The 13,804-nt window shown below is 46.8% G+C and overlaps 1 protein-coding gene across 11 annotated transcripts in view; it reads left to right on the top strand.

Annotated features, from left to right (window-relative positions):
* The window catches only part of RBM33 (RNA binding motif protein 33), a 132,131-nt gene that overhangs the window by 36,106 nt on the left and 82,221 nt on the right, over nt 1-13,804 (top strand). For all 11 annotated transcript variants that reach the window (XM_032305471.1, XM_032305470.1, XM_032305478.1 and 8 more), the window contains exons 4-5: nt 1,954-2,030; nt 4,413-4,725. In XM_032305471.1, coding sequence (XP_032161362.1) covers nt 1,954-2,030; nt 4,413-4,725 — 390 coding nt within the window. The remainder of the gene's footprint in view (nt 1-1,953; nt 2,031-4,412; nt 4,726-13,804) is intronic.

Here is a 13,804-nt window from a genome sequence, read left to right as displayed (position 1 = left end):
CCCATCCTGTGAAAGCTTTGGTCAGGTCTCTTACCAGTAAAGATGGAAAAGCACAGTTTGGTTTGGACAGTAATGCTGACTCTTCTGGGAAAGTCGTCTCACTCTCTCTTACTGGACTGTTGATCGGTGTGACTGGCCTCCTTTCCCACGGAACAGGAGCGTGAGAGGCTCTCTCGGCGGGAGCGCCCACAGCCACTTCGGTCAGTTGGGAAGTTTGTCCGGCTGGGAACCGCGTGTGCTCCTCTCTCCTTTCCTCCCCTCTTCCTAACGCTATACCTTGTAGGAATCGAAGAGCTCAAATAGACAGGTGTCAAAGAAATGAAGGAAAAAACAGATATAAGCTCTCATGACATTTTGCCATATATATTTCCTTATATTCTTTTTTTCATATTTTTTTTAAGATTTTATTTATTTATTTGACAGACAGAGATCACAAAATAGGCAGAGAGGCAGGCAGAGAGAGGGGGAAGCAGGCTTCCTGCTGAGCAGAGAGCCAGAGGGATGCAGGGCTCGATCGCAGGATGCTGGGATCATGACCTGATGCGGGACTCGATTCCAGGACCCTGACATCATGACCTGAGCCGAAGGCAGAGGCTTTAACCCACTGAGCTCCCCAGGCGCCCCTTTTGCTTTATTTTTAAGTAGAAATCAAGTCTCTCTTTCCTTTTTCTATCTTTACCTTTTTCCTAATATGTGGGCATTCAGGGGGCCTCTTTTAGAGGGTGTGGTACTTTACGTATAGTCTGAAAGTAATTTGAATATGGGAGCAGAGTGTGAAGCATACCCGTGTAAGTGTACAATGCTGGGCTGTGTTCAACTTAACAAAACCTGGAACTCTAGGAAGTTGAGGAGTGACAGAAACACTAGGCTTCCTCCGCCTGCTGGTGGGATGAATGCACAGGCCTGTCGAGCGCAGGGGTGAGGCCCTGAGCCAGGCATGTTTGCCTCCGCAGGTCATCTCTGTTGACAGACCGAAGCTCTGTTGCCATCCCTTACCTATCAGTCTGGTAATCTGGCTATTTAAGATCTACTTTATCCTTTTTTTAAGATTTTATTTGTCTCTTTATTGGAGAGACAAGCGCATGAGTGGGAAGGAGGGGCAGGGGGCAGAGGGCGAAGCAGATTCCCCATTGAGCAGGGAGCCCAGCTCCTTGCTCAGTCCCCAGGACCCTGGGATTATGACACAAGTCAAAGGCAGAGGCTTAACTAACTGAGGCACTCAGGTGCCCCTAAAATCTGCTTATTTCTAAAATTCTGCTTTTTTTTAAGGTTTCAGATTTTGGATACTAACAGTGTTAAAATTAGTAAAATTTTTTTTAAAGTTTTTATTTCAATTCCTGTGAGTTAACGTACAGCGTAATGCTAGTCTCCGGTGCGCGGTGTAGTGGTTCGTCACTTCCTTGCACCAGCCAGTGCTCATCACAGGACGCGCCCTCCTTAGTCCCCGTCACCTGTCTCCCCCTTCCCCCGCCCTGTCCCCCTCCGGTGTCAGTTTGTTCTCTGTAGTGAAGAGTCTGTTTCTTGATTTGTCTCTTACTTTTTCATTTTTCTTACTCTGTTTCTTAAATTCAACATGTGAGTAGAATCAAATTTAGTCAAATCTTAAGGATACCGTTCTTTTCCGTGTGGACGATAGGAAAAAATATTTGTAGGATACTGCCAAGGGACTCTCCCTTTTTCCTTTTTTGTTAGATTTAGAATAAATGTGATCATTAGGCCTGTTGCTTCCATACCGACTTGACTCTGCATCTGAACGTTTGTGTGGGGTCACAGGTAAACCGTACGTGGGGTTTCCCAGTTGTCGGCTGGTGGTATCCAAGTCAGGTAGCTCACGGAATGGCACATGCTCTAATAATAGGGCTGGAAACAGTATAGTCCATGGGATTTTGCACATTTGTAACAGGTCTCTTTGTGGAAGTGGCATGCATTAATTAGATTTCTTACTTTAATTAGAACCAGTCAGATTTGTCAGACGAAGAGCTGAATGATGACCTCTTACAGAGCGATAATGACGATGAAGAAAATTTCAGGTATTCGTTATTAGCTCATTAAAAATTTTCTTTGTTTAACTAAATTGTTAGTAACTGGAATTTATAATTATAATGGAGTATAATTGATAATGTGATATTGTATCTTGAACATGATTTTATTTTAAACAGGATATTAATATACCTCTCCTATGTGGAAGCCATATGTATTTTGTGTAAATAGGTATTGGTCTTGTGTTTGATGACCTCTGTAAGTTCTCTTGACTGCAGGTTATGAAAACTCAGTAAAGGTATGTACTGCTCTTTTTTTTTTTTTTTTTTTTTAAGATTTTATTTATTCATTTGACAGAGACCGTGAGAGAGGGAGCACTGTAGAGGGAGTGGGAGAGGGAGAAGCAGGCTCACCGCTGAACAGGGAGCCCGATGTGGGGCTTGACCCCAGAATTCTGGGATCATGGCCTGAGCTGAAGGCAGGCAGACACCTAACCACGAGCCACGCAGGCGCCTCTTTACTGCTCTTCTTTAAAGAATTCCTTCATTCCGGTGGGGACGGTGGCCTTAGGCTCTTACTACTATTGGCTGCAGTTTGATGTTGCTGCTTTTTATTTTAAGCAGTTTTTGTTTATCTGTAATCTGTTTACTCAGTTGCCATTTTGGAAATTCCTTTGGACTGTACTTTATTTTTTTTAAAGATTTTTTTTTTTAAAGATTATTTATTTGAGAGAGAGAGTGTGAACCTGAGGGGTGGGGTGGAGAGGCAGAGGGAGAAGCAGACTGCCTGCAGAGTTGGGAGCTGGATTTGGGGCTGGATCCCAGGACCCATGAGATGGTGACCTGAAGACAGCTGCTTAACCAGCTGAGCCACCAAGATGACCTTGGACTGTACTTTGGACTCTAGTGGACTCTCTGAATGTAATTGTTTCAGTGAATGTAGTTATTTTTGTCTTTTTCCGCTGTTTTAACAAAACAGTATGAGCTGGGTAGCTCATAACAGAAATACATTTCTCACATTTCTGGAGGCTAGGAAGTCCAAGGTTAAGGCATCAGCATGGTCAGTTTCTACATTCTGGTTCATAGGTGGCGCCTTCTTGCTGTGTCTTCACAGGGTTGAAGGCTAAGGGAGTTCCTGGGGCTCTCTCTGTAAAGCCACTGATCCCATCAGTGGGACTCCAGCTTTTTATGACCTTTCTGATCATCTCCCAAAGGCCCCACCTCCAGGTACCATCACCCTGGGTGTGTTATGGATTCAGCAGGATGAGTTTTGGGGGATACAGATATCCAGTCCACAGCGATCAGTGAATGTCTTTTTGTTGTTGACCTAGTAAGCTCCATTATTAGAGGAAGAGGTATTTAGTATCCTCGGGCAGGTGGAGTAATTTTTTCAGTGTTAATGAGGAAAGCTTTATTGTGAAAATTCAAAGAGACATCCTTCAGTTATAAGTGAAGTTAATAAACGTATATGCCATTTATTATTGAACTACAGATCTGTAACAGGTTTTCTAACTTAAAGTAACTTTTATGGATAGAGATACGGTTTTAAGTTAGTTTTTTCTCCCAGTTATTTAAGTGTCCCAGTTCCATTCTTTGATATCATTATTATATTTTGATTTTTTGAATAGTTAAGTTTGCCCTCGAAATGTGGCAGTTTGGAGTTTTTCGCCAAGTAATGTCTTCAGGTCTGTGTGATGTATTCAGATTTCTTGTTAGGATTACATACCTCACTTATATGTGTGCACTTAGGTTTTTTTTGCAAAATTTTGCACTGTAAGTGTTGTTTTCTTGCAGTTTACTGTTTGGCATGTAGCTGTTCTGATTCCATGGGTGGAATAAGATTTTTTTTTGCAGTTAAAAAAACCCTCCTTGGTATTTTACTCAAATTATAAACTAATTTTTTAGAAATTGGTGATTTGTACAAATTTTATTTGAATATTGAAGTGCATTTTCACACACATCTTTAATATTTTGATTTTTGTAAAATAGGAGTTTATAGTTTGCATCATAGATTTAAAAGAACAAACTAAAACTCGATTTCTGATGTTCTATTTATAGAGTAATATTCCCGTTTTTGCTTTGGGATCTTGGAAAACAGATACCACCCTTTTCTTTCTGGAAGTTAGAGTGCAGTGCGGTCTGTTTGTTTCCAGTCCTGGCGTTTTGCCAGTGAGACTTGGTTCCCCATCTGGTCGATCTGATTCTTTCGGGCAGATGACCCTCAGCAGACGATCGTGCGGGTGCCGTCTGCGTCAGGAGCGTGGGGTGCGGGCTCAGTACGGCACGCCGAGCTCTCCTGTCGGTCACCAGTGGAGTAATGCGGGTTTCTAGGTCCTGGAACAACTTTTCACCTGTCACGGTTATTGAGGTAGTGATTCAGTTTTGGGCTTGATTCTCACTGGGCACCTTTCTTTGTATTTTTGTTCTCTTTAGTTCTCAGGGTGTCACAATTAGTTTAAATACCACGTCTGGCATGGTCACATCATTTGAACTGTCTGACAACACCAACGACCAGTCTGGAGAACAGGAGTCCGAGTATGAACAAGGAGAGGATGAACTTGTCTATCACAAATCCGACGGCTCCGAGCTGTATGCTCACGACTACGCAGAAGAAGGGCAGTACGAAGGCCAGGACGCCGAGCTGCCGGACGACCACATGCAGTATGTGGAGGAGCACGAGGAGGCGCAGCTGTACAGCGACGAAGTGTTGGACATCGAGATCAATGAGCCTTTAGATGAGTTCACAGTGAGTCTCCCTCCTTTGTGCGGCTGAAGATAGCATGGCTGCCTGGGCCGAGGTTTCTAGACTGATTTGAAATCTGTTTCCCTCCCTCGGGACCGAGGGAAATTAGACCTTATTATCACTGTCTGCCAGTTTCTTTATCTGAGCTGTGACAAAGTTTGTGTTGACAGCTTGTTCGGCCGGAGGTAATGCCCCTTTGTCAGTCTGGAAGGCTGCACAGAGTCTGACCTTGAGGACTGCACCTTAAGGAAGAAAACAGCTTTGTGTGGTGGAGATACACTGTCAGTTGTTAGAAGTACTTAATGCAGGGCTTTTATCCAGGCTTTAGACAAGATCTGATAAAGTCCTTCCAAGGTGAAAAGATTATTGACCTGCTAAAGACATCTTTCAGGTGCTAATATTCCAGAGTGATTGATGTCCTGTTCATTCATCCTTTTTTGTAGCTGAGAACTGTCTAAACATGAATAAAGAGATTGGAGGTTAGTTTTGGAAATGTCACACATAATTTGTTATCTGTAATCAGGAAGCAAAGATGGTGCTGATTTCTGTTTCAGAAAGGTGGTTTTGATAGGTGGCTGTTTTTAAAATTGAACTGTCAAGAAAGCAAAAGGTACTAGTGAAAGGTTGCTCATCTGTCTTAATAATTCATCATTAAAAGATACTTGTTTTTAAAATAAGCACTTAATGACATTTGTGTGGGAAGGACGTGATATCCATGGGTAGAATCTTTGGGTTTTCATGATCCTGTAGTTCCAGGAGGTGTGCGGTCCGCTGGGCTGCCGGGACTGGGTGGAGCATGCAGAGTTAGGGGAGTAGCTTTGCCTTTAATCTCTTAATGTTTTTATTCAGAAGAAGCTTGCTTTTGAGAAAAAATTCCAAAATCTTAAATTTGGCCGTGGGTCATACATATATAACGAATGAGAGTAATTTTGAAAGAGATTGTTTAGTGGAACCTTAGAATATTTATTTCTGATCATAATTGTGTTTATCTCAGTAGTTATTTTTAAGATTTGATTGGTTTTGAATGCTTTCTGACACTTCAGTAGATAATACAGTAATGAAAAAATGTTTGTCGTTTTGGTACCTAGAATCATGTAAAAGGCCTCATGGCTGCTTGTTCTTTTGATAATGGTAATGGTTTATTTTGGTAATAAATCCTTCACTGGTGTGGACAAGTTCTCTTCTGGTTTACTGGTGCATTTGTATACTATCTGAAAGTGGGGTGCTATACATTTAAAATGATTCTTAAAGATTAAGCCAAGATCTTTTAAAAATGTACCTGGTTATTCCCTGGTTAGAGCGTTTTATTATTTCTCCTGGTCTCGGTAAGAAAAGGTGACCGGTTGATGGTATGTGGGTCCTTTTCCCTTGTAGAGTCAGCAGTTCAGCACTTCTGTACTGATGTCCAGGCACTGGGGGCACCAGTTTTGCTAACAGGAGACCAAGGCGTGACCCCTGCCTTCCGTGCACTTAGAATTTGGGGGAGCAGATCCGGGGGGAAAGTGCCTGCTTGACAGCACGAGTGTGCGGCGTTGGAGCTGTTTCTCACTGTGGCCTCCCGGCCGAGTTTGTTGTGCAGAGAATTCTGGTACGTCAGGACTGCCCTCTCTTGTGTTCCGTTGTCAGACAAGAGGTTGCATGTAGGCTCTGGGTTGTGTAAAATCCAGCTTAGTTCTCCGACGTCTTGTGGTCTCGGAGTTCCGATCCGAAAGAAAAACGGTGCGGCGGTTCAGTACCCCACGGTACTTTCCCACATCAAAATGAGAATTGTTTTCAGAATTTAAAAAAAAGCCTTCGGCAGTTTTGCTTAGAATTTTTGAGAGCGTCCTCCTGTTTTCGCAGGGAGCCGTGTGGGAAGGCGAGGCGAGTGTCCCGCGAGCCCCCCTGCGCGCCTCGGCGCCGGAGCTTACGGCGCGGCCGCTCTTCTCCGTTCCTGTCCCTGTCCGCTGGCGGCTTCGAAGCGGCAGCCGGGGCTGGAGCGTCCCCTGCCGTGTCTTCGGACTGGGGCTCCGGCTGGGGAGCGGGGCGGGCTCCTGGAGGGGCTTCCTCAGGGGAGCCCAGCAGGCGGGCGGCGGGTGGGGGCCCCTGGGTCCCAGCGGCATTTTAGCGTGTCGGATGGTTTATTCACTGTGTGGCGTGTCCCGGGTCGGATGGTTAACTTGTCCCCTCGCGCTAGAACCCCGCTCGGTGACATGCTGAGTGTGAGCACGTAATGTGTTTTGGGGCGCACTCTTGACACCGAGTGGGTGCGTTTCGCGGATGGCCGGGAATGGAGTCCGGGAGCCGCCTTGCCAGGGGCACGTGGGCGTGGGCAGAAGCGGGCCGCGTGCGGGCGTGGCTCGGAGGACGCCCGTGCCCGACGGTCCTCGGGTGCTGTGGATTTTGCCAGTCCTCAAGAATGCTTGAGAGTGACTTGGGACTTGATTTAAAAGCTTGTGCTCTTGTGTTAAGAGACGGTGATCCTTGTTATTTGATAAAATATGAGAAAGTGGTTGAGGATGTATACTTTTAAGCACAATCTTTTCAGGGTTTCTAAAGCTCCTGTAGATGGAGAGTTCATAAAACACGGGTCTGTCAGAACAGTTTCAGACTGGGAGCTCGTGTGAAGGGCAGCAGATTTTTGTTTCTTGGGGAGGATCCAGTGGCATAGAATATTCTCCGTTGTGTCTCAGCTGAAGATTCTGATGGCCGCCACTGGCCAACCGTTCTGTCAGTGAATGGTGAGGGGTGACAGTTCTCTTTTCGACGGGATAGTTTCTTCTGGAGAGTGAGATGCAGTGTTCAGGCAGCCTTGAGAGACACTTGTGGGACCTACGATGGTTTGTCCCCTTGAACGCAGCTGGTTTCTTTGGGGATCGCAGGGGCGGCTTCCGTGTCGCGCGGGAGCTTGCCTCAGGTTCTGTCCGTGCTCACTCTCGCTTTCTTGCAAGCAGCCGCTGCTGTTCTGGCGGATGCTGACAGGGTCAGCTCCCCCGCGCAGGACCAGAGGTTCCTGTTACTTGACCGTAGCGTGTGTAGGGACCCTTCCTTCTCTTGGAACCATCTCGAGCCCGCTGTCTGCTTTCTTCCATATGCCCTTCGAGGGATGTCTGCCCCTTACGTGTCGCACAGAGCTGGAACCACCCCTCCGATCGAAGGGATGCGCTGAGGGAGAAGCAAATTCAGACGCGATCTCTAACCAAGCTCCTGTGTGGAAGTGAACGGCTTATGCTTTTGTTGCCTTTTACTGCTGTGAAAATGGCGCACGGTGGGTGTGATTCGGCTCCGGTGCCGCTGCTGGGCTGCACCGAGCGAGCGCAGGCACCTTGTCTTGAAGGCTGTCCCCGAGCGCGGGCTCAAAGGGCGCTCGGGGGCTGGGGCGCAGCTGTGGCACTGACCTTGGCCATGGCACTGGCCTGCCGCTCCCCGTCTCAGAAACGCGGGCGAGGCCGCATCGGCTGCCCGTGCTTCGTGCTTTCTGCTTTGTCCGGTAACTCACGTTTGCTGAAATAACGAAGCATGAGTCGTGAAGATGAAAAGTGCTTTCAGGACCCGGAGCGGTATGAGGAGGACTTACTTTCTCTTTAATGGCTGTCAGGATGAAGCACGCGTGCAGGCTTGTGGGCGGCGGGGGCCGCGAGGGCAGGAAGACTGTGTTGCTGAAGATGAATTAGATGAGATCACTGACCCCCAGGTTGCTCCTGAAGCGGAAGAGGTATTTGTTCATCTTTTAAAAAGAGTCCAAAATTTTGATGGTTTTATTTTTCTTCCAGATTTAAAATGAGCCTTTTTTTTTTTTTTTTAAAGCATTAGTGAAAAGTTGATACATGTCTTCTTTGAACTATGTGTGCAGAAAAAGCCGGAGCTTTCTAGAGTCTTTGGACAGTGAGTTCTGGTGAGCTGTGATTTCCACTTAGCTCTTTGCCCTGGAAGTGTTAGAATATTTTCAGTGTTTTAGGGGGGCGTGGGTACAAATCTTTAAAAATGTGGTGCATGTGTTAGTGCTTTGAAAGGATTGCTATAATCATTTTACATCAGTTGACGTTGGTAGTTAAGAGCATTCTTGCAGAAATACTTCCGGGTTCGTATTTAGGTGTTACCTTGCTTGGGTGGTTGGGTGAGAAGCTGGGCCCCTGCTCTCAGGGAAGGCGCGCTTTGATCCAGGAGAGGGGAGACACGTGGGCAAGTTCCTGTGGCGGAGGCCTAGAAGAAGTGAAGTCCGCCAGCGCAAGCTCCGGTCCCTGCTTCAGGAGCTCGCGGAGGGGCCCTCTGGTTGGGACTGGGTCTCCCAGCGCACGGGGAAGGGCCGTGGGGAAGCGTTGAGGCTTGGCGAAGAGGTGAGCTGTGGGCTAGTCTGAAGAGATGTTTGGATGAACAGAGGTGGCGTGAGGCGTGTCGGGCTTCCTAGATTCGGGTTTCCGACCTGCGGACTGGTCTGGTGGGCCAGGCATGTGAGCCATGAAATCATTCTGTCGCCGTGCGATCTGTTGGTTTAGAAACAGTTTTTCCTTACTAAGATTTTTTTTCTCAGTTACTTTCCTTAATAACTTTTCCTCCCTTTATTCCAAAAGATCATGAAAAGTGATACTTAGTGGCTTGGGTCCTCTGCTTTAGGTACTTAGGCCAGTGCTTTAGAAACTCCGCGCACAGAACACTTTATTTGCCCTTCCTTTTCCCTCCCACGGTGCTGTGACCGAGTGTGGGAACGTGTATGCTGCGAGCACTTCCCAGGACATACCCTCTCTCCTCCCTCGCAGGCCAAATTTGACTTTCCTTTTTGTGCTGTCTGTCTCTTGCTATTTGAAATAATTTGAAACTTAGAGAAAAGATAAAAGAATAGGATGGAGAAATCTTTACCCAGATTGTCCAGTTGTAGAAGCAGCCAGGACAAGGAGCCAAGCCAAAGCTGAAGGAGATGTTCCGTGAGAGATGGTTCCCTCCTCGTGGCCACTCTGTGCCGGCTGTCCTGAGCCACTGCCCCGGGTTTGGAGAAACCAGAGCTGTACGCAGGTTAGCGCTCTGTGTGCTGGAGGGCGTAGAGCACGTCTGGGTCAGACCTGTGAGAGGCTGATTCAGGGAGAAGACATCTAAGAAGGAACCCTGAAGACATCAGGAGTGCAGAGAAGGGGAGGGCGCAGTTAGGGAGGTGCAGATATCATTCCCAGTGGTGAGTAGTTGAGATGGAAACCTAGTTCGTGTCCTGCTAGTTTGTGGGATTTTGAGTTTGGAAAATTAATTTCATTGATATTTGTCGTAATTGATTCGGTACTTTAAGTAGTAGTCTCTTTACCCTTTGATGATAATATATTTATAGGATATTTTAGGATGAGAAAAGTCTAATGATGTCTGGAGATACACACTTTTTGTGTGAAGCGATCAAAGAAAAGCAGGGTTACCCTTGCTTGGCTGCCTTCTGGAAGTGCTTGTTTTCTGGGTGTGACTGGTAGATCTAGGTATTTCAGACTTTGATTCCTGAACTGTAGTCATGAAAATATTAAAGCTAAAGTGGGTTGTTATTATTAAAAAAGAATGGTAATTTTGCCTTCGATTTTCAAGTATCTTCTGGAGAGATGTCTTTGGAGGAACATTAATGATTGGACCCAGCCTTAAAGGAAATGAACTCATAACCTGTCTGCGGCTAATACGACAGAGTATCTCAGAGACACGTAGAAAGGATTGCTCATTTGGGGAAAAGTTGGATCGCTCCCTTATACCTTACATCAGTGTGGATCTCAGGAAGATTGAATCTTTTAGTGTAAAAAACAACCAGACATAGACTTGTTCATCTGCATATACACATACAGAACGGTCAGCGGATTAGAAGAAATCATTTTAATAATGGCAACCGACTGGCCTTAGGCTTACCTGCAAAACTGAAAACTCAGCAAATGTGAGAGCTAATTTTTTTTAACACTAAAGTCAAAAAATTCCAGAGGGCATTTCCGATCTGGTGTAGGCCTCCTCAGGTAATTGTGTATAGGCTTCTTTTTGACGTGCATGGTAAGGTCTAGGGCTGCCTTTCTTACTGTGGTCTGCATCCAGACTGTGGGTTGCTGGAGGCCCGGAGGGGACCATGCCACTCCGAACCCACATCGCAGAGTTCTCAGGTAGCCCGCGATAAACATCGCACGAGTTAGGCCTTGGTCACATGGCCATAACCTACGGCAGGGAAACTGGTGAAGACAGTGTGAGGTGACAACGTGTTCAGCCAAAACTGGGAGTTTTATTATTAAGGACATAATAGAAAATGAGGAAAAACGAGCACCAAGTTGCCTTGGTTATTACCTTCTACTACTCTTGGTAGTAAAGGAAAGAGTAATTTGATCATCTGTAAATACCCCAAAACACCATGAAGAAGTTCAACAAATGACAGATTTGGGAAATTCGCATGTGAGCCTAAAAATTAATATATTTAGCAAAGTTGATATATTCAGCACATACAGATGAGCATTCCTGTATAAAGAAGGGTCAATGATACGGGAGAGTAATCCAAAGAGAAGAGGAGCACATGACCACTAAGCATATAAAATATAGTCAACAAAATAAATTAAAATGGATAATTTAACCTTTTTTAATACTGGCAGAAATCAAAATGACTGGTCAGATTACAGTCTCATTCTGTTGGGAGACCATTTTAGAAACGTTAACTGCCCAGAGACACTTTTCTGGAGGTCTCTCATGTTTCTGCCTATTTTGTGAGCGAAGCACAGACTGCCCCTTTGTTCTCAGCTAGCTTTTCAAGCACACACACAGTCTTAAAAGATGGAGTATCTTCCTCTGGGGCCAGGGGCAAGTGTGCTTTCTGTTCCTTGTAACAGACTGGGGGTCCCTACACTCAGGGTCTCTTCTGTAGCTCAGCCACTGTGTTCACACGGCACCTGGGAATCCGCTCCGGGAGCCAGCCCCCAAATGACACTGTTCTGGATCAGAGGGACGCCTTGTCCTCAACGGTGACCAGGCTCTGATGGCTTCTCACAGCCTCCGTGAAACAGTGGCAACTGCCTCACTTGCTCGCTGGAAGGGGAAGATTCGCACACCCTCCGTTCTTCTCGGGGCGATCAAAGCCTCACGGCCTTTCGGCTCAGTAATTCCCCGTTGCTGAAGTCATCCGAGAGAGTTCATCTACCTGTGTTCGAAGACACGCACTCCAGTCCGCTTGCAGCCTCAAGTGTAGAGTTTTCTAGAGGGTTAAGGGGTGGCCGGACTTCTCGGGACCATGGCTTACCTGCAGATGCGCTCGCTTTCTGTTGGGCACGTAAAGTGAACGGAGGAAGACAATCCAGTTCCTCCCCTAAGTTCCCTGTAACTTTGCACATCTGAGTGTGTGTGTGACTCCACATCTGCATGGGTGTGGACAAAAATGCTGATAGTGGTTACCTCTCGATGGTGGGATTATTTGATACTTTGTACCCCAAATACTTCAGAATATTTTTGCTATGAGCAGAATAACTTTTTTTTTTTTAAGATTTTATTTATTTATTTGACAGAGAGAGATCACAAGTAGGCAGAGAGGCAGGCAGAGAGAGAGGGGGAAGCAGGCTCCCCGCTGAGCAGAGAGCCCGATGTGGGGCTCGATCCCAGGACCCTGGGATCATGACCTGAGCCGAAGGCAGCGGCTTAATCCACTGAGCCACCCAGGCGTCCAACAGAATAACTTTTTAAAATTGGGACCTAGGATGGTTAAGATTCTGACCTGGAATTTGTAAGGCAAAGAACCAGATTGCATTTGTTAACTCCTGTGATTTCAAGTTGCTGAGGTCCCACTTGAAACATCCTAAGGTTTGTTTTCAGTATGAATCTTTTTATAGAGCATAAAGTAAACTCTCCTCCAGATTGACTAGTTTCTTTTTTTATGCCATCTGTGAGGAGGTAGAGTATTTGCTTTTTCCTTCTAAGCTGTATGTCCCAAAATTTGATTTTAAATTTAGTATTTGAAAGTATTTTTAAAAAGTTACTCTTATATTTACTTTCTTATTCTTCTGTCCTTTTATGGTTGAGGTTTGCCTTATTTTTGTTGCTTAAAATATTTTTAATGCATTTGTATTTTGTGTGTTTAGTGTATTTGTTTCATGTTTTTAAGTATATTTTAAATATATTTACTTTCCTATCCTCTGTCCTTGCTGGTTGCTTCAAGTTTGCCTTGTTTATGTCGCTTGTTTTGTCTGGCCTGGAAATCCTTCCCCACGTGCTTTGCTCCCAGGCCTTCTGGTAGTCCTTGGAGTCAGGTAACGTGCTGGTGGCGGCCCCCGCAACGCCCCCCGCCATGAAGATCTCGGGCTTGTCTCCTTTCTTGTAGAATCACTGAGATCTGCCAGTCTCAGATACCATTATTGAGCATATGTGCGTGGTGCTGTCTTAGGTGTTGAAAGGTGGGTGTCCCGTGTCACATGCTGTCGTAGTACGTTTCGGAACTTTCGCTTTGGAGAGCGGCTCTTCCATCTTTTTAAAAGAAGCCAGAAGAGAGTCCTGAAGGAGGAGTGACGGGTTTAGCCTGCCACGCTGCCTGTGTTTCGGTATCCATGCAGCCTTTTCATCCAGTTTCTCAGGCGTCTGCAGGGGGTTGGCGAGCCAGCTGTTGGCGCCCAGCAGCGGCGCGGGCACGGGCTCTGGGGTGCGCAGAGAGCCGAGGAAGGGAGCGGGGCGCCGTGGCCACTTCAGCTCCTTGAAGTCTGCGTGGGCGGCGTCCGAGCCCTGCGGCGGGGAGTCCTTTCCGTGGGCAAATCTGCCGGAGGCGACGCCTTCCCGTTGGTGCGTGGTCGCAGCCCGGACGTGCCTGCGCTCGCGGCGGGTGACGAGGACGTGATCATAAAGACGCCGGGGCCGGTTGTGCTGGTTGTCGTCCCCTGCGGCCAACAGGCCTGCCGCGTGCGCTGCTTTCCTCCTGTGTAGCAGGAGCAACGAGCAGGGCAAAGAAGTCTGCGCCCTGTTGAAAGCGTTTACTCCGCGCACTGGGGGGCCCCTGGCCGTCGGGGGGGCACATCCCGAAACGTGCCGTTCGGGGTTTCGGTCCGAGCGTTCGGGGTGCCGCCTTCCCTCTGCTCGGAAGCCATTCTGTGACCCACGGCGCTCCCCCTTCTGTCCTGTCAGCCCTGACTCCGCGGAG

The sequence above is a fragment of the Mustela erminea genome, chromosome 11, assembly GCF_009829155.1.
Source record: "Mustela erminea isolate mMusErm1 chromosome 11, mMusErm1.Pri, whole genome shotgun sequence".
NCBI lineage: Eukaryota > Metazoa > Chordata > Mammalia > Carnivora > Mustelidae > Mustela > Mustela erminea.
The sequence above is the reverse complement of the archived record's forward strand: the minus strand, read 5'-3'. Positions and strand labels throughout refer to the sequence as shown.